The sequence below is a fragment of the Drosophila sechellia genome, chromosome 2R, assembly GCF_004382195.2.
Source record: "Drosophila sechellia strain sech25 chromosome 2R, ASM438219v1, whole genome shotgun sequence".
In the NCBI taxonomy this organism is placed as follows: domain Eukaryota; kingdom Metazoa; phylum Arthropoda; class Insecta; order Diptera; family Drosophilidae; genus Drosophila; species Drosophila sechellia.
This window is the reverse complement of record NC_045950.1, coordinates 3850965-3871233: the sequence shown is the minus strand read 5'-3', so window position 1 is coordinate 3871233 and position 20269 is coordinate 3850965. Positions and strand designations below refer to the sequence as shown.

General features: G+C 46.8%; 2 protein-coding genes across 3 annotated transcripts; one reads left to right on the top strand and one right to left on the bottom strand.

Annotated features, from left to right (window-relative positions):
• The first annotated feature begins 46 nt into the window (after positions 1-46).
• LOC6608023 lies at positions 47-6308 on the top strand. The gene is made up of 4 exons (XM_002032735.2): positions 47-161; positions 1714-2022; positions 4019-4297; positions 4564-6308. The coding sequence occupies exons 2-4, from the start codon at positions 1971-1973 to the stop codon at positions 6126-6128; spliced, it is 1896 nt and encodes a 631-aa protein (XP_002032771.1). The 5' UTR covers positions 47-161; positions 1714-1970; the 3' UTR covers positions 6129-6308.
• On the bottom strand, positions 6242-20211 carry LOC6608022 (vacuolar protein sorting-associated protein 13). Of its 2 annotated transcripts, XM_032716945.1 has the most exons (30): positions 20132-20211; positions 19639-19863; positions 17918-18004; positions 17661-17858; positions 17246-17599; positions 16968-17189; positions 16755-16891; positions 16462-16693; positions 14894-16409; positions 14202-14832; positions 13990-14145; positions 13587-13929; positions 13375-13520; positions 13064-13310; positions 12734-13006; positions 12462-12674; positions 12293-12402; positions 11635-12234; positions 10988-11548; positions 10768-10926; positions 10098-10706; positions 9909-10036; positions 9004-9846; positions 8557-8929; positions 7673-8494; positions 7507-7607; positions 7304-7442; positions 6960-7243; positions 6749-6887; positions 6447-6689 (listed from the first exon to the last, which is right to left on the bottom strand). In XM_032716945.1, exons 2-30 carry the CDS (start codon positions 19736-19738, stop codon positions 6447-6449), a joined length of 9966 nt encoding a protein of 3321 aa, XP_032572836.1. In that variant the 5' UTR covers positions 19739-19863; positions 20132-20211. The 2 variants fall into 2 exon arrangements, with proteins under 2 accessions (XP_032572837.1, XP_032572836.1); XM_032716946.1 differs by lacking the exon at positions 20132-20211 and having other exon boundaries at positions 6242-6689; positions 19639-19738.
• Between the last annotated feature and the right edge of the window lie 58 nt (positions 20212-20269).

Here is a 20269-nt window from a genome sequence, read left to right as displayed (position 1 = left end):
CGAGCTCAAGTCGGGCAGTTAAGCTCGAGTGATTCATGGTGGCGCACCAGGCGGAAAGTCGCGCTCGCTTCTTGGCTCCGGCGATGAAAAGTTCGCCCGCGAGCGAAAAGGTGTCAACGTAGTCAGAACGCAGTGGAAAACCGGATGCAAGACCGAAATCGGTGCGTGGATGCATTTCGTAATTCGTAATTGGGGGCTCCTCCGGGCGGCAGGAAGCCGGCCAGTCTGGGGGGTTCGGAAATGACCGGAAGTGCGCAAGGAGCGCGCGGAGTGGGGAGGGCGATGGCGATGGCAGTGGCAGTGGGGTGTCGGACACGCCTGCGCACAGGTTTCCACCGAGTTTCATGGCCGGAAAAGTCTCGCGCGGCGAAGACTTGGTGGCCAGCTGGGCAACAGTTTGTTTGGCTTTTCCGCGGAACGACAGCCAGTTGGGAGCTCGCCATTCGATTCGATTATAAATTGCAAACAAAGGTGTCGCGGTCTCCAGTTGCCAATGTTCTGAATCAATAAATATATATATATATGTACATATTTTCAACGGCTGGCACAAAGGAAGCAAATACTTCGGTGCAAATCAAATTACATTTCTGTTTTATGGGCACGATAAAAAATAAAGAACCGAAAAGTAAAAGCAGTCGCTGGACACGTACAAGTGGCAGCAGGTGTATTATAGTGGAACCCAGGGAAATGTACAGCAGTTCGCTTGTACAGTAGAACATGGTCATCAAGTTCGAGAAACTCTCCGACTGACTATCCATCTGTCTATCAATCAACTTAACTGACAATAGACAATAAACGTTCTAAAATATATGAGTTACACTTATAAGTAGGGTATTCAAATCGGTCAGTTTGAGATACTTTTCTTTGTAGCAGATACAATTTTTGGGTTAGCAAAAGTGCGAGAGTGTTTGCATCTTCTCGCCGGACAGACGGTCGCTTCTTCATTGTGGTGACACGCGTCGCCCCCAGATGAGTCACAATTAAAGGGCTAGGCCCCAAACAAGGCGCCCAGTCGCAGGCCCAGGTCCCCAGTTCCCAGTTCCAAGACCCGCGTCCGAGCTCCTCTGCGTGTGGCCGCCCGATTTGTATGCGGTTCTTGGCCGCAGCACCACAGTGGTAACCGCAAATGACAGACACGCCAGAGGAGTGAAAACTGAAAATTATAAACAAAAACGGAGACACCCGACAAGTGCAGTGGCCCAATGGAAGGGGGATGTCGTAATGGCACTTAATGGCAAGCACACACTGTTCCGCCATTAGCGAATCCAGATACTCTAGCCGCCAGATACCCAGATACATAACGTCATCGCTTGATTTTCATTTTCCACGGGGCGCCAAACGAAGCGTGCAACCGAAGAGGCGAAAAGAGCAGACAATAGTAAAAGCGAAATATAGAGAATAGAGCGCAATAGAGATACCATTGTATCTAGATATCTGGATATCTAAATGTATGGATGTCTAGGTATCTGGATATCCGTGCTGCTGCATCGATGGCCCAGCTATTTATAGGTCGACTCCTCAGCGGGGGAGGTAGTTACCGTCGAGCATCTGATAGCCTGGGGAATGAGCATACGCGTGTACCTTCAGTAGCACTCCGGTCGCAATCCGTGCCGCGCTCCACTCCGCCATCGCAATCGAAGATAGTGCATCCGATCGGCAACTGCTGTGCATGTGATCTAATAAAAATACAAATGTGTTATCCCATTTTGACAGCAAACTGTTAATTTCTAAGGCAAAACGCCGTGTGTGTGCAGTTGGTGGATATGCCAGATACAGATACAGATACAGATGACTATTCCGATCCAGATCGCAGTGAAGCCACAATAAAGCCCGGGCGAGAAATCAAGCGATCGGCCGGCCAAACAAACAACAACTAGCACTCAACGCACATTAACGCAAATCGCCTCAAATTAACACTGAACACTAAAATTTGGAATACAAAACTGCGGATACAATACCATCTAGAAGCCATGAATCCGAAGCCAACTACCAAGCTGGCCGAAATTGAGCAGTTTTTGTTGGGTAAGCCTGGTTTTTCTCAATGCCTATTAGTTACACACAAAGAAGCGGTGTGTTGGGTGTTAATAGTATAAGTAGCTATTTATCAGCATATTAAGGTGCTTTTGAGATACTCGTATTTGTTTAAGACAACTATTTAAAAGCGGTTGAAAAAACACCAAAATAATTCTTTATATTATCCAATTTCATACTTCTTCAAAACCGATTATTATAATTATTTTTTTTTCAATCGAGAGTGCTCCTATCTCATAAAGAAAACTCCTTACTTATGGCATACTTATTTTTCTGCGTGTAGCTAAAATCAGAAAAGCAAAATTGAAGCCAGTTAGTGTGAGATAGATCAACAGAAACTTTGTTAATTTCGCCAGGCAAACAGCGCCATCAAAAAATTACACACCGACTCGAAGTTGCGAAGAGGAGGAGGCGAAGCAAACGCTGGAGGAGAAGGAGGAGAAGGAGGAGGCGATCCAAAACATAACCATTAACAATAACCCAGTGCCGGAGTAGTAGTATTGACTCATTCCGCAGGCGTCCGAGCTTAACTCTTTTGTTCTGGTTCTGGCCTGTGACCAGACCATCGGACTCTTCTGGATATTTTAGTGGCCCTGCTGCTCCTCCTTCGCCTCGCGCTTATTTCGTACACTTTATCGAGTTCCAATTGGGCTCCGCTTTGGAGCGCTGTTCCCCCGAATCGTTTATATATATGTATATACATATATGTGGTTATTTCGTTAAATCATTCTACATGTGTTTGTGGACGAGGTAGACAATAAACAGCGGATTGGACATGCCGCAGAACTAAGCCTTAAGCGCTGTTTTAGCCCATCTTGGGCCTGCCCTAGTCGGTGCCACTTTCTCGGGTCTCGGTTCAGTGGCTCTCAGGGCAAGATGAAGGGATACATATATGTATATCCACCCTCCTCCGATGACTGTTGCTCCAATTTATATTTGTTTGTGTAGGCCTCACATTGATGTGTTTCTGGGGAGTTTCCCAACGATCCTGATTAAACCACAATTATCAACTTACCAGTTGGTTTCTGCAGCGCATATCACAGTCAGCCAAGCTTATTGATAAAAAATAATCCATGCCGAAGTCAGAGTGCTGATTTGGCATACAGAACAAACAAATTGTACTTTTAATGCCCTTTTCCCTTATTCATTTGGATGGAAAGATATGCACGTCAAGTTCCCCAATTATCCATAGTTTAAAATCAAAAAGTTGCCTTTGCACGAAACGATTTTACGGAATGGTTTAGTTAGTTTTGATTCCACTTCCTAAAAACTAAGATAGCTTAAAACGACCAAATTAAATTAAATTAAATCGTTCCTAACTACGAATTATTAAGAATATGGCTTCAAGCCAAAACTACGGTTTGTCCAAGGCGTTTTTAACAATTAAATGGTAAAAATAGTTAGACTCTTGTCAAGATCTCAAGCATTCTCGAGAGCATTTGCAGTTCGCATTTCGCCAGCACGACTTTTGGATATTTTTCTTATTTCCATATTCGGACATATTACTTTTAAGCTCAGTTCTCTGAAACTTTGCGTGCTTGAGTTTTAACAAGATTTCGGGCAAATTTCAGCGTCTTCTGGTTTTCTGTGGATGTGGGCATTTATGGACAGAGGGTGGGGGAGCAGACAGCAGAGTTAACTTTCTTGGCCAGTGAAATTATTTTTAATTGCCCCGGTCAATTCGCAGTTGACTCTTGAGCGAGAGCTTATGAGGTCACTTATGTACACGTATGTACATGTACATACCCACATGCGTTTGTGACCGGACTTCTGGCTGGGAACGGCTGTGAGTCGCGGCTGCAGAAGTCGGGGCAGCAGAGACACCACCACTCCACTGGCCCACTAATTGCCCCCCAAGAAAGCTACTCTGTTGCTCAACTGCCCCGCCATTAGGCTCAATGATGCGTTTAAAAATAATAGCCGATGGGGCCGCCGCCTTATTTAGCCAGCTGAAGAACTTACGATCCTCCCCTCTGCTTGCTTTCAGATGTCCGCGCCCACTTCCGAGCCTCGCTGGAGACCTCGGAGTACGAGAACACCTCGAACCTTTTCCACGTGACGGCCGCCGAGCAGACCGCCGCCCTTCTGGCCCGCTGTGAGATCCTGCTGGCTGCAGCCTGTTCTGCATCGGGATCGGGGCTGGGATGCGCAGACGAGCAGGCGGCAGCTAACCACCGTTCCAGCCTGGTCGACTGCGTAGATAGCAAGGTGGGTGCGGAGACCGGTCCCAGCGGCTATTTGGAGATGCTTGCCTCGAAAAGCTCCCGTGAGTGGTGATCACTATTCAAACATATTACATACAGTCATGCTTCCCTAACTGAAATCCACATAATCCATACTTAAGTATGCTAGTATCTTTTTTGAACACTACAATTATGTATTAATAACTTTAAAGTAAAAGTTTATAAGGTATTTTGTTGAAAGAGACTTAATCCATAAGAATGGTTGCAAAGTGACTAGCTAGTCTTTAGAAGCACGACTGTACCTGTACCTCTAATGCCTACAGTTAGCACTAATTACCCGTAATTGCAGTGTCCGCCTCGCGGGAGTACATCGATTTGGGCAGCAGCGGATCCCTGGATCGTTGCTCCGTCAATCAACCGGTTCCGGCAGCGAAGGACAAGGAACCAAATCAGCAGCTCTACGAGATTTGCCAGAACCAGGGAGCGGGTCAGGATGAGGACGAAGCGCAGCAGGCGATCACCTTCAGCCACGAGGTGTTCATTGACTGCCCGTACGCAGATCTGCCCGCGGGCCACATGTCCCTGCAAAGATCCACAAAGTACGGACAGCTGCAGCGGATTGTGCCCAAACGTCTGTTCTTCGACCAGACCCGCAAGTGCTACTGTGGCATCCTCAACGACTGGATGCTGTGCTATGCCGACGGCCCGACCGCCTGTCGACCCAGCAGCACGCTGTACTTGAAGAGCTCCTCCATCGAGATTGAGCACTTCGGAGAGGGCAAGCGGCGCGACATCTGCTTCCAGATCACCACAGACGACCCCAACAAGAAGTTCGTCTACCAGGCCAGCAACGAAGTCGATGCCAAAGAGTGGATACACGCCATTGAGGCGGCCATCCGCGGAGATGCCGGTGCTCATTCGGCGCTGAAGAGTCCACCGCCCCGGAAACTGCCCACGCCGCCGGTCCAGAAGAAATCCACCTACATAGCAGCGGATATCATCTACGAGGAGCCCTCGCCCGTGTATGGCCTCATAGACTCCTCCTCCATGGTGCTCACTAAACTGCCGGAGAAGAACAACAGTCCAAGCGCCCTCGCCCGCCGTTTCGAGTACGATGTTCCCAAATGCCCCGCTCAGCCACTGCAGGACGCCTGCGCCAGGGTGGCCTCTGTAAGTGGGGATCTGGAATCCCTGGGACTACTCAACGAGGGTGATATTAAGGTGCAACCGCAGCCGTCCAGCTTGCACGGAAACATATCGCTGGACTTCCAGGCCAGGGTGAAAACAGTGCACAGCGAGCTCTCCACCCAGTTGTCAGCGGCCGGTCCCAGTCCGGATCGTCTGAAAAAGGCAGCGAAGAAGAGCTACTCGAATGGCAGTGAACCGGAGATGCTCTCTCCCCTGACCAGCCCCGCCCACACGCCCACCAAGGATCAGAAGAAGCAGCGCAAGTCAACCACCTCACCGCAATCCAGTCCGGTCAGCAAGGACTGCGACAAGCTGGCACGAAACTGGTTCCTCAGCCGCCTTAACAAGACCACCGGATTGAAGGCGACCAACACGGGCAGTGCATCACCAACCAACGCCAAGTGCAAGCAGAGCGAGAAGGAGAACCTGCTGACGGAAGCGGAGCTGGGCGAGGGTTATGATGCAAGTCCCGGTGATCGGGATCACGGCCTGCCGGGCAGCCCTCCCACGTCGCCGTGTCTGAAGGCGGAGGCCAAGAGCAAGGTGAACATGATCATCAACCAGTTCGAGAGCAGCGGTCACCTGTCCACCATGTTCAGCGTGGAAGCGTTGGCCGCCAATGCACTCGCCTCGCTGACATCCTTCTGCGAAAGTGATGGTTGCAACAACTACGAGCCAATCATGCCCCTGGCCACCACTCCCAGCAGCTTCCTCAAGAAGGTGTAGACTGCCGCACATCCGTCATCTGCTATTCACATCCGACGTCCTGGAGAGCTCGTTCGTCTCTGTATTGTAGATTTAATCCTTAGGCTAGTGAAAACCACTCTCCGGATGTCACATAACTTTGACATAAAATTTTAATATCAAAACCATGGTTGTTAACATAAGTAAAAGTGCGACACGTAAGTTTGAGTTTTCCAATTGGGCGCATGGTGCTTGGACAGAAAAAATCTTGATGATCGAGGTAGATTTCCATGTCGTTGCTGCTGTCGTGGGGATGTGATTGGATTATAATACAGTTTGGAAATAAATTCAGTTCTATTGTCAATTATGAGCCGGATAGGCGATGGTGGCCCGTAAAGGATTGGGGTCGGAGCGCTGAGATTCTATAATGTTCACAAGAGCGTCACGTTTGCGCTCATCTCCTACGAGCACTAACTTTCGAGGTGACTCCTTGCTGCTAAATAGACCGAGTACCTTCTTGCCATCCGTCTTTACGGTGAACTGGACACCGCGAGCCATTGCAGTCACGGAGCTAATCTCGTTCCATAGGTAGGACCAAAGAGACTGGGTGTAAAAGACGTGTAAGTAAGGTCCAACTACTGAAAGTTAACTGCGAAACTCACCGTCCAAACGCCGAACATCTCGTTACGTTGCACGTACATCACTCGGTAATTGGTGACCACCAAGTACTCGGACTTCTGGATAATCTCCTCGCAGTGAATAAAGTTGTCTGTGGTGGCAAATTTACCCTTGTCGGTTTCCCTGCAAATGAGTATATTTGGTTGAGTTTGTGTCTGTATTCTAGCTGAAAAGCTAGTAGCTATCGACACTTACTTCATTATTTTATTCCCTGTCGCCTCCATCAAGCAATAGGGTCTCAACACGAAGTCGTAGTGCTGGAAACGCGGCGGTCGCATACGCTTCACATCCTCGCTTGCATCCGCCGCCCGTTTCACAGCCTCGAAGCTGCCACTGGCGAAGTCAACCACGCCAGCGGTGGGGCGAGCAACCAGGCCAATTGCACCCTTACCCAGGCCCTTGAAGAAGCCCTCGACCCCGTTATCGCGAGCCCCAATCACTGGTTTGGTTACAACGCCAGAGACACCGTCCACAAAGCCCTGATAAAATTATAAGTCGTAAGGATTTCAAACTGAAGAACCATATAGATAAGGTCTTACCATCACTAGGCCCTTGCTGCTGCGGGCCAATCCTTCGTGGAAGTTCTTCGGTTTGTTTTGAATACCCTGTCGTCGTTTCTTTTGATAGTCCTCGTCAAAGGTCAGCGCTGCCAGGCCCTTTCCCATAGCACCAGTTATTCTAATAGTTAAAAAGGTAAGTTGCTATTAAAAGACTGACTGTACTTTAAATAAGGGCAGCTTACTTGGAAACAGCTCCCGCAGCACCACCTACAGTGTGGCCGAAAAGAGACTTTACGCCCAGGACCAAACCCTCGGCGAATTCTCCAGGACCTTGGATGGCACCCTTTAAAATGATAAACCAAACAGGTGAGCGATGGAATTATTTAAAAATAATTATGTTTGATTTACCTGGAACGGTTCGTAGAACAAGTCTTCGACGCCCTTCTTAAGACCAACCACTAGGCCATAGGGATTGCCCAGGACATCAAGTCCGAGGACGAGCACATACAGCTGCTTTAACGCTTGGCCAGTGTAGTGTGAGGTGATCTCGTTGATTAGCTGTTGTTGCGAGAAGAATTGATACTCGCGCTCGAAGAAGGCCAGACGGAAGACAACGTCGTTGACGTCCGTTAGAGTCACACCCACGCCCTGGACCAATGAGCCCAAGAAACCGGGCAATGCCTTTGTGTCCGACCCGGCCATCGAGAAGCTGACATGGATCTTGAGCGGACCCAAGTGCAGGTTATCGTAAAAGCTCTTCTGCTCCTCCAACGAGTGCTCTTCAAAGAACGCTGAAAGCGGGAGCTCAATAGATTCAACGTCCTGACGGAACTGCTTGGCTGCTGCCTCGTCCGAGACCTCCTTGGCAAACATCTCGGCGATGGCAGTGAGGAAGTTCAAATCGACTTTGAAGAGGAACTCTTGGATCAGTATCCTGGCGTACTTGAACTGACGCACAGTTGAGTTGGGCATGATGCGCTGCACCATGCTGCACTCGATAAATGGTTTGAGACTGGTGGTACTTGCAACACTCTTCGGTGGTGGAATTGGCGCCAACACCACGGGGAATATTGGATCCAGGAACTGATTATCCACCTGTATACGATTAATTTTCACATGCAGCTGGCTTTGGAATGGCGACGACTTGCGGGACAACCAAATCGCTGGATAGAAACTGCGTCTCAAGTTTCTCTCCACCGACTTTTTGAGGATCATAAGGTCGAAGTCAATCTAAAAATATACAATATACGATAAAATCACCGAATGCAAAGTTTTTTTTTTGTTTATCTTACCGGGAACTTGTTATCTAGCCTGTAGGTCTGCAGATCGTTGACACTCTTGTGAACTAGATATTTCTGATACTCAATTTCCAAAAGCGCGTTCTCGTTAATGGTTAACTCCTTAAAGCGATTCTTGGTCACTTTCTTTGACTCCCATATAATGCCGGAGCTGGTAACTCCCAGATAGAGTATGTCAAGACCCGTCTCGTTGTTAATCACTGACAAGCCAATGCCGTGAATGCGCAGATCAATGCTCTGGGTAATAGACTGTAACGAGGCAGTGCTCTCCGTACGATTGGCGATCGATTCGTTTTCCGTAAAGAGCAGCACACGTTGCAGGCCGTCGAGGAAAGATACCCATAGAACCTTTTCACCATCTTGCATGCTATGAGTTTGAATTGTTAATTATGAGATATAGATTTTGGGAGTAGTTTTGTCCTGCTGGTAGAAGATACTCACATCACTTCGCCGATTCCGTCTCGTTTCAGATCCGTCTCTTCCTTGTTTGTGCCGAACACAAGCATTTTTGGACCTGTAGGGTCGTCCCAGGCATACATTATAGTACTCTTTGCATTCAGGATATGCTCGTTTTTGGTTCCCTTCTCGTAGTAAACAATCTGCTTGCCAGTGTGATTAATGAGAAGGCCGGGCGCATCGGCTGGCTTATAGTCCGTAAAGGTGATATAGACACCGCCTTCCGTTGTCTGAACGTCCACATTGATACCGCCGTACTTGCTGTCCTCCAGTTTCAGGAGCGTACAGATCACCTCCGTAAAGTCAAAGGCCGGAGTAATCTTTCCATCCACGCGCACCACCAAATTGTTCTTGTTTTCGTTTCTCGGCCAGAGAGGTTCCATCTCATTTGGTTCGAGATGGAGCCATGGGTCGGCTGGACGACTCTGCTCCTGCAGCTCTATGTCAAAGTGACACTTGTTGCACACAATATAAAAGGGTATGAACGTGATCTGCTTGGTCAAAGAGTTCTGAGTCAAGTGGTTGTGAACACCGACAGGGTATTTCTGGTTGTTCGCAAAGCAGATCACTTCGCCAACAGAGCCCGCCACATCCAATGGGATCTTTTCACTCCATTGACCATTGTCTATGCGAATTGAGGCTTTTTTCTTGTCAAAGAATAGCTTATCCCGGAAAGTGAACAAAATGGGACCGGAATATTCGGGAGGATGGTAGAGAACTTCCACGGATGTCGTTTCCGATTTGTAAGTGAGCATCATGCCGGTCTTATTTATCATCCAAAAAGGACTAAAAAGCGTAAGCATCAAGCTGCCATGTCGGTTCTCAGTCCTGAGAAATATTTGAAGTGTCATTGCAAAAATTATTTGTGGAATTAATTAATTATTACTTACTTCACATAGAGATCCATGTCCACCTTCATTTCCGAGTCATATGATGAAAACGTCCAGGTAATGACATCATCAGTGTAATCCCAAATCTCGGTAGCGCAGGACCAGTCTTTCTCAAGATATTGAACCAGCTAAATAGGCAAGTGGTTATAACTTATGATAAATTTTTATCAATTGACCCCTTAAACTCACCCGCACAACTAGGAAACTCTTCGATTCCTTGCCCTTTGACGCCAATCGAACGGTCGGCAGGTGGAGCACGTCTCCGGAATTTACAGGCTTTTCTCCGTAGTCCAGAAAATCTTCCTTGCTGTACCCCCTGTCAACAAAGCGCTGCGACGACTGAGCATCCAGGCCATCCTCTTTTCGGACAGAGCAGCCGGCAACTGACACTTGGATATTAATGGGCAGAGAGTTGCGCAGATAGAGTGGCGGGCGCAGATGAATCGTGTAGAAAGCGCTTAGCAATGTATACTTGTTGGTGTTTTCGAAGTACACCTCCGATTTTGATCGTCGAGCATTCATGATGAGCGGCTCGAACGTGTTGGTCGGATCACAATGCAACTGATGCGAATAGTTAAGGTCCGAGGGATTGGAAGCCCACGAAATGCCCTGCACCGATCTTCTGTAGCCGCGCATGGAAAAGAATAGATCCTTGGATTCCGAGTATATGGCGTGCAGTGGTACATGGAACACTTCGCCGGGACGCACACGTCCTACGAAAATATCCTCGAAACATTGTGCAGTAGGGGCAGGATTGCGTCGATAAATATTCAAACCGGTCGTAAAGTGATTATGAACCTGCGATGAATGCAAATGGAATTAACAAAATTGTATTGACGATCAAACTGCTAGTACTTACACTAACAACACCATGGATATTGACTTTGGTTGTGCCGTACTCCTGCTTTACTTCAGAAATAATGCCCCAAGGCTCGTGAGAAGTACTGCGCATCAGGTTGAAGAAACGCGTGTCCGACTTGGAAACGGGCAGTGCAATCTCCTTGTTGATATCTCCAATCTGCAAAAGCAACGTTTTAATAGATTTGAGTAGACTGAACTGAGCAACATTTCCCTCCTACCGTCACATAAAGAGTGTAGTCCTCGGAATCCTCCTCTGATAACGTGCTCAGATCCTTAGTCTGCAGATACGCCTTTCCGCCCGTCGAAATGGTGCAGGTTTTTATGACGCTGGGATCGACCTCTTCAGGTTGGGCAAACATAAGTAGGGTACTGTTCGCACCCACAGGTGTGCCGCCGCGGTGCACTTCGTGCAGTGTAAAGATGCCCTTCCGCAGATTCAGGTTAACATCGAAGCCAGTGTCGTTTTCCAGCACGTAAGGAGCCACGATGTCCGGCTTGGTCAGACCGTTCTGGTCGATAGCCTGCGAGAAGGCCTCGGCCAGTTCGCTCATTAGACCCAGGCACGTCTTGCTCAACGTAATCTCCAGCGTCTCTGCCGAGTGGATGTTCATGTGCATCGCCTGCTGTTCGGCATCGTCTTCCACTTCGCTCTGCACCTTTTCCATGCCCATTTCGAACTTAAGCTCCCATGGCGTGTATTCGCGAACTCCGTTGCGACCAATGACCTCGTTCAGCTCGATAATAGGCTCCCATTCGGCAAGGGCTTGGTTGTAGTAATTCTAAAAGTAAAAGTAAAATAAAGAAAAATTGGCATACTGTAAAAAAAAAAACAGGGTTGCGCTTATCAAAACTCCTTGGAACTTACCATATTTAGTGTCAACGAGCCATGAGCGGTGAGACTGCGGCTCCAATTGTTGAAAACGGCAGTAATGCGGGTGTCTAGCGAAATAAGTGGCTTCGTGTAGTAGCCTACGCCGGACTCGATCACGAGGGTAATGCTGGGAATTTCAATTACACACTTCTCTGTCTTCTGCTTTTCGTTGTCGGTGGTGACGCTAATCTGCTCAGCCTCCAAGGCATCGACGCCCTGCTCCACCTTGGTGAACCAATAGCTGCGGCTATGGAAGTGGCGCTGTTGCCACAGATTCGAATAGTTCCGCGACTCCTCGGCAATAGCGCACTTGGTCATGGTGCCACTGGAGACGCTCAGCATTGCCTTGTTCAGCAGCTCGATGGTGGCCGGCGACACGTTCATAATAATGTCACTGAGCTTTAGGCTAATGTGCATGCCCTCTTCCTCGGGAGTGGATCCTTGCAGGCTAATTACGCATGGGTGTAGGATATAATGGCGCGTCATCTCTCGCCGCTCTGGTAGGAAAGCACACATGTACATCTTGAGAGCGTCGATCTGTCCGTTTACAATCTGTTTATCGTTTATGCTGCGGTAATTCAAATGCACTTGAGCCTGAATAAAAGTTGATATCAATTAAGGATTAGCATTATATCTTTTTTGATTAACTTACATTGAAAATAATACAACTGGTATTAAGATCTTCCAGATTTTCCACTAATATTATATCTGGCTCGTCAATGTGCAGTATTAAATTCATTTTTCGGTTTGGAACATCGTGACCTGAAACGATCATCAGGATGTAATGGAATCTTTGAGATTTAATAACATTTGTCACATACTGGGTGGCTCGACAGGTACAAGCTCTTGGGCGGCTAATATGGCGGAGGAGCGAATAGAGTGCTTGGTATCCCGAGCTGTTTCCGTAACAGGCGCTGGCTTTATATAAAGAGACTCGCGCGGATTCTCCTCAGGCGGCAAGGTAAGAAACGTAGTCAGTTTCAGCAGGAAATCAATGCAGACGATCAGATCGAATCCACGCACACGGACCTCAGCTGCAATAGTGGTTTAACATCGTATTCATAAGAAAATAAAAAGAAATAATATCACCTACCGAACGTGTCATCTTCTTTTATTATAGCCGTCACATCGACCATGAAGTTGCGCTCGTTGTAACAGGCATCGATGATGTCGTCTGTATCCAACTTAGGCTGAACCCAATCCTTGCGACTTAAGTACTGTCGAATCTGGCTTTTGGAATTACTCCGCATGTCATCCATTTGGATATTGCACAAAACAACTGATGTGCTCAGTGTGCCGTTGTCCAACTTGGTGCCCTTAACGGAGAGGAAATATATTCCGAACCTGGCGAGACCTGCTCCTTCACCTAAGGGCAAAGCGGGTTTAGTCGCAAGTTGAGCTATTAGTCCGTTTAGTTACTTACCCTCCATTAAATTTATGACCACACCGTCAAACTGAAAGTTGAACTTGATCGATTCGTGAATCTTCTCCCTTTTCGGAGAAACTTGAACGGTACGAGATAAACGCCCCGCACGAGAGTTGCGTCTTTCGGGTCTAACTTGTGCTTCCTGCGGCGCCTCCTCACTGGGAGGGAACTCTTCCAAGCCCTCGTTTAAATTGCGATTGAGAACAAGCATTACCAAAGCATAATCATCCGCGAAGAGAGTGAGCTGCAGGAAGAGATGAAGTCTTAGATGTAGCTGAAATCGATACGAATATATCTATCTTACTTACCTCAATGGACTTTAATCGACCGGAAAGATTTAGTTCGGGCACATCCCGATACCATGTGTATGACAAATTGCGCGTGATTGATAAGGTGCAACTCATGGGATTCATCATATTGAATTTAGAGAGGAAACCCACTTCCGCGTCCACTTCTAAATAAATTAGTAGTTGATTAGTAGTTGTGCACATTCGGAATTAGTTAAAATTATTAATCTTACCATCAACCGTTGACTCGTTGCCATCTAATAAGACAATTTTGGAAATCTTAACATCGCATATTTGCAACTTGATCTCGTCTATGACAGCTAGCCGTTCCTCTTCGGCCACCGCCACCTCCACCGTGTTATTCGTTAGCTCCAGCAAGCCCAAATCAAGCATCAAGGCATTCCTGTCCTGTGATCCAATTGGCACAATGATAATGGGCGCCTTGATGCGGATATTTAGTTTCATACGCGTGGCCGTTTCGTAGGCATCCATTGCCTTCTGCCGAGCGGACTCTGCAGCCGCAGCACCAGCCTGCGATATGGTTGCTTGAGCCGCTGTGAAGTTGTTCAGGAAGTTCTGAAAAAGGCGTCAGGCTCATTAAAACATGCTAATATATATTAAACTCATAAATCTTACCATAACACCTGCCACAAACCAATTGAGGAAGATGATCTTCATGCAGCCGATGTCCACAGTTATTTTCATATCATCAGAGTTGTAGTCTTGGGTCTCCTCCTTGTTGTAGATCACAATCTGGCAGTTGAAAGCGTCCTTGCCAACAATACTCAGAATCTGAAGAAAAAGAAAATTTTTTTGAATTCTGGTCCTCGGGCAATTAAATTACTTACATTCTTGTGAATAGTGTGAGGATTTAGGTCCAACACCTGGATGTCTTTGAGGCCAATGTTGACTTCCGTGTAGGACGACTTTATGATCAGACTGGACACGAATTTCTTTACATTCATCTCTGCTATTGGCCGGTTTCGGCTGGTCAGCACCAGACCCACTTGATCCAAATTAGCGATAACGCGAACTTTCACCGTCTCTACGACGTGAGTGCGGCGTGTCTTCTTGCGCCGCTTCATCTGGTCGGTGGTCATTATTTCCTCAGTGTCCTCAAGAATAACATTAAGCTTTCGTTTAATGCCATCTCCTCCCCCAATGGAGCCCATCCGATCGCGTGGCCGGGTACTTGATAGTACAACATCTAGATTTCTTTGGAAATTGTTTGAGACCTCCATAATCCTTTGTAGGCATTCCTGGTGCAGCACGACTTGAAGTACCTCGAAATTAGCCACGACCAACTGCTCAGTGGAGTTGTACTTGGTGCTGAACTCTGGCGACGACTTGTCTGCGATTGTGCACGAGACAGTGAACAGGTAATTGGAACTATTTTCCTGTTTCGGCGTGTGGATAACATCTAGTACATCCATGTCACTGTCCTGGCAGTCATACTGTCGCAGGTTGATATCTCCAAGTCTGAAAACAAAGAATTTATGGTTGAAAGATAGCTTAAGCACAGATTTTGTAACATCCTTACTTGACTGTGGCCACCGATTCATAGGTTTTGGATACAAAGTGGGCCTCCAGACGACGAATGTCGATTGAGAGAATCTGCTGAGGTGGCGTTCGGGGTAGTTCTTCAATAGGCTCCTGGACGTTCTCAATCAACTGAGAAGGAAGGACATCGCCATCAGGAGTCAGAAATTCAATAGAAACATCGGGGCTTGTCTCGCATTTTTGACTGGACTTGAACAAAACGAAGTTGATTTCTCCAAGAGAGAAATTTACATCGAGACTGGTGTACTGGATGATCTCGTCCAGCAACGGGTCTTTACTGGCAGAGCTCACCGATGCCGAGGGCCCAATCTTTTTAACTTCCTTGTTGATGAAATTGGATATGGACATTGAGCTGCGCGAGTTCGTCTGTGTGAGTCTACTAGCCGGTTCCTTTTGCTCCGGCAGGGGAATACTTGTGGCCACCTTTATGGCGAGGAAAATGCGATCTTCTGAGACATTAACCAGGATCGCAGGCAAGTCGATGTCCACCTTAATATTTGGAAGACGCGGATCGTTGTCAACCACACAAAGTGCGGCAGTCACTTTCAGGGAGACGGGGCGCAAAACGTGCATCTCCGTTGAGTTGGCTTCCGCTAGCGCATTTTGCCACGGCTCTCCAGCTCGCACGACCAGCATCTGCACATCGTCAACTGCGACTGTAAACCTGTCATAGGCATTTTCCATTACCGTCTTGAGGATCTCATCCTTATCCTCGCCGGCTGAGAAAAGATGATGCAGCTTGTTCGACTCCCTACGTGGTTGGCTGGAGAGGTGCACCTGGCCCATGCTAACTACTAGCAGGGATGTATTGTTCGCATCGTAGACTCCTTTATGGGGTACGACCAGGATGTTTGGCATTAACAAGATGTCCACATCCAGCACTGCCTTCTTGTCTATCATGTACTGCATTCCAGTGGCTGAGCGCTCCTTGAAGTTCGAGATTTTCGTGCTGGCCGCATCCTCAAACTTGGAGAGCGTGACATCACCAGGCGTCTGGAATGCATTGATCAGGGCCAGTATGGTTGGCGCATCATACGTTATCTGCAACGGGCGCGCCACAACCTTCACTCGCTGGTCGCACATCTTGTCCAGTGGGTTTGTCTCGAAAAACACTTCCAGCAGGTTGAACTCGTCGGTGATTTTTGACTCCACCAACAAAGGCGTGTAATCATTGCGTGTGAGTCCAGTTACCTTGAGCTCCCTCATGCCAGCATTAATGCTAATGGCTTCGGCAGCTGGCCGTTGGGTGATCAACGCGGTGGCCATGGAAAAGTTAAGAAGGACCAGCGACGGCAGGTCACGGATGTCCTTCTTTGCCGCAGAACTATTACTCTCATCCTTGTAGAGGCCGACCTCTAAGGCTATCAGTTTAAAGTTCATTCTGATGGCCTCGTAGCTCTCTGGAAGGTCTGTGGGCTTGGCATTCTCTTGGTAACCAATGGCTCTGTACATCTTCTCTTTCTCTTCACTGGTCATTGCCGCTTCAAACTTCTCAACTGAAAATTTAAATTGAAAGATCGCTCTTCTGTAAAATAATTAAATACCTACCCAGCTTTTGACTGGTGGTTTGGTCATCCTTCTTGGCTCCGCCGCCCCATCCCCATCCACTGAACCAGCCAGACTTTTGTTCTGGCACTGCCTCTCGTTGCTTGGCTATCTCGATGTTGACCCTCTGCCGGATTAGCAGCAAGTTAAAAACGTCCAGTTCCGTTTCCAGCAAACGGCATGTTTCCGTAAGCACTGCTGACGGTTTTTTGCTTAAGCACTGCTCCTTGTATTTCTAAAACGATAAATTTGCGTTGTGGAGATGGTAGCTTCCTTTGTTAAGACATTCTACACACCTGCGCATAAGTGTTGCAGCGTTCTCTGTGGGTCTTAATGTGTTCCCAAGTCCAGCTCTCTCTGGGTTTCCTTACTTCCTCCTCTAGAACAGAAGTTATTGCAAAGTGCCACCAGACCCTGGTGTGGCCTTTGTAGGCTAAAGAATAATATATCAATTTATGGTTAATACCTACTGAAAAAATCAGAATGATCAATAAATGATCAATACTTACTTATATTGTAGGGACGATATTTCCGGTACGGTATGCCCAACTGCTGGCGGTTCATAGCGTCTCCAAGCTTCATGAGATTGTCGAATTGTGTGTTTGTCAAGCCGACATTAAGCTTTTCCATTTCCAACGTGAGATCGATTTTAGGCTTTTCAAATGGCGGATCATCGAGCTCCGGGTTCATGTTTAGCTTTAGCTTGGCATTGCAAGAGATGGGACCCAGCACTATAAACACAAGGAAACATTTTAGCGGTTTCTCCTACAGAATTGTAAAATATTACCATAGTCGTAGTTGGGTTTTGTTTCCTTGCAAGCAATATTCGTCTTGAACTGATTGGAAAGGTCGCTCTTGTTGTTCGCGTACAGTTGTCCACCACAGTTCAAATAGGCGGAAAGACATGAGAGATTCGCTATTTTGAAAACCTGCGACGCCTGCTGGGCCATGTAGCACTTCTCCCAGTCGCAATCGGTGGTGTAAAGTTCGAGCTCATGCAGGGATATGCCGAAGGAGAAGGGACTGCCCGTCGTTGTGGTGTCCTCGTATCGCAGATGAACGTTGGTTATCTGCACCTGCAGATTGTTCACGATCTGCGCCGTTAGCTTTTCGGCAAATCCTGCATCTGCCTTGGGCTGATCTGTAAGAGAGTATATATATATATATTTCGGATCATTCAGAGAAAAAGAAGATTCGCTTACCCATTTCCAACTCCTTCTTGCGAGCTGCCTCCAGGGCGTCAAGCGCCGCCTTCTTGAGGTCCATCTCATATTTGGCCTCTTTTTCGGCGTTGTACTGGACATTGTTGTTGGGTGAAACTAAGACATAAAGATCCTCGATGTTGACAATTACCGGCTGGCTGTACAGATTCTTCCAGGGGATCTTAAGCACTAGTTTGCCTGCAAATTGATGAATTCACCGTGTATCCATTTCAGGTGGAAACTAATGCTTTACTTACCCAAGTAACCATAGATAAGCTGCACGGGCAGGTCCAACTCGTCCAGGGCATTCTCCCGTATCTTGAGGTTCTGCAAGACCACATCGCCTGCCAAACAAAGACACAATTTGTTTGTTATCAGTCGCAGTAATCAGTCATTTGCAAATGTGGGAGCGAATGCCCATTAATTAATTACGGGTAAATTACAAAGGGGGAGCGCTATAGCTACATTTATACATATGTGACTAAGTCTGCTGGCTTTGCAAAGTGTTGAGTACGCAAATGGAAAAAGCACCAGGCGCACCAATATGTCAATACTGTTTACCAATGTCTGGCATTTTGGGCATGCGGCATTTATAGTTGTTAAGTGTTTGTTATGCTTGGAATGCAAAATGGGCAGCACAATCGGTGAATATACTATACATTGAATTACGCATGTGGGTCAATAGTTTAACGACCAAGCGACCCCATTAAAGTAATCCAACATTTGAGCCTAGGCGAATCGCACTGATAGGAACATGTCTGGCCTTACTTTACGAACTTCATATCTGGCCAATAATCATAATTCGACAAGTGCTGTTCAATCGTCGACATTCAATACAAGAGTATTAATTATAAGTTACTCTGATAACAGTGTTGTAACAACTGATTAAATTAGATAGCTTCAATAAACAAGAAGAGTCATTCACCTGATTGTATTTTAAATTGTGGCATTAAATCGCAAATATGCATATAACACGTTTGACTTGCAAGTTGCGAAATGAAAACTAATATGAATCATTGCGAAAATAATATAATATAAATCGTATACGATGCTCAAAAGCAATATATACACATATATAATATATACACAATGGTTTCCCCTGACTTAACTGGGTCATTTTTGATTAGTTGAGCTAATCAGTATTATTCAAAATATTTAGGTAGTGTAATAGTGATATCAACAATTTATACCCAAATGTATATAAATATACATACATATCTAAGCCCAGTCTTCCTCACTAAAAGCATATTTGAATGAAATACTCTTATATAAGTCTAAAACAAAATGCTAATTAACATGAATTTTTGATCGCATAGCATTATGTCACCAAGTTCAAGATCAGCCGAATGAAAACAGGCTTGTCGCCGAACGTCACTCTTTGAACAAGCCCGTTTAATGGGTTTGTCGCAAACTCGTCTTCGTCAAATGGGATTCACACCCCACTTGAGAGGAAATACACACATATATGGTCTGAAATGCCGGGAGTCCGTTGGTGGGAAGTCTGAAGTAAAGTGAGTACATTCAGATAAAAGACCGAAGAATTGTTTATGTTTTACACAGACACCCGATACATGTAGATTTGTACATGAAAGATAAATAGGCAGTGAGGAAATGAGCTCATGAAGAGACAAGAGAAACCACAAGAATTGCTCTATCGCACAGCGAGATGCAACAGTTGTCCCACCCGTCCAAGTCTAAATGCTCCTCCGTCTTCTCTCTTTCTCAGAAGAATTCATTGGGTTCGCATGAACTTGTGAATACGGCTCACTTAGAAGTGTACATATGTATATGTAAGTTTGCCGCGACGGAATTAGGTCATTAATAGTAAATTGCCAAGGATAAGGTCACCGTCATCATTGTTTTTTCTGGCTACTTGCGTGCAAATAGACCAATAAACACTGGGTACCCCAGTAAGGCGATGTATTTGCGTGAGGGTGGAGCAGAATGGTGTCATCCTCTCCGGGGAACTGGAACTCACCTCCCCAAATGCCAATCTTCAGCTGGTTGCGATCCAAGTTCTCGATGTAGTCGCCGAGCACCTTGTTCAGCACATCGGCCACCACCGCCTCGAAGACCATTGTGTCCCAGCAGATGCTCCTATTGATATTCCTCCAAGTTTGTGGTTGTTATTCCAATTGATGTGGTCGTGGTCGTGGTGAGTGCTTCAAACAATCTGGCGTTCGCTGTGCGGTCTATAGTTGATCTAAAATACATGCACATGTAAACACAGAAACCAAACAGATGGAACGGAGAGGCGGATTAAAACACAATGTCGATGATGTCATCGTAGAACGCATTTTGAATGTTTTGGCACAATCCCATTGGCCCATTGTTCCAAAACAAAAAAAAACTAACAAGCAAAACGATTGTGCAGGGCGAGCTGGAATCGGTCTGGTGAGATTAACTCACTCCTCCACTTCGGAGCACGTGTGCTACGCCCGTTCTTATCTGTATTTACTGCACCCAATTACCAGCGGCATTTCCACGCGACAAAAAAGTAGTAACTCCGTGCGATGCGCGTTCTTTGAATGCTCGCCCGAAACTAACAGCTGTTGTGTTTTCCGTTTGCGTTCTCCACCTGGGGACGCTCAATCAGCTGTTCGCTCGCG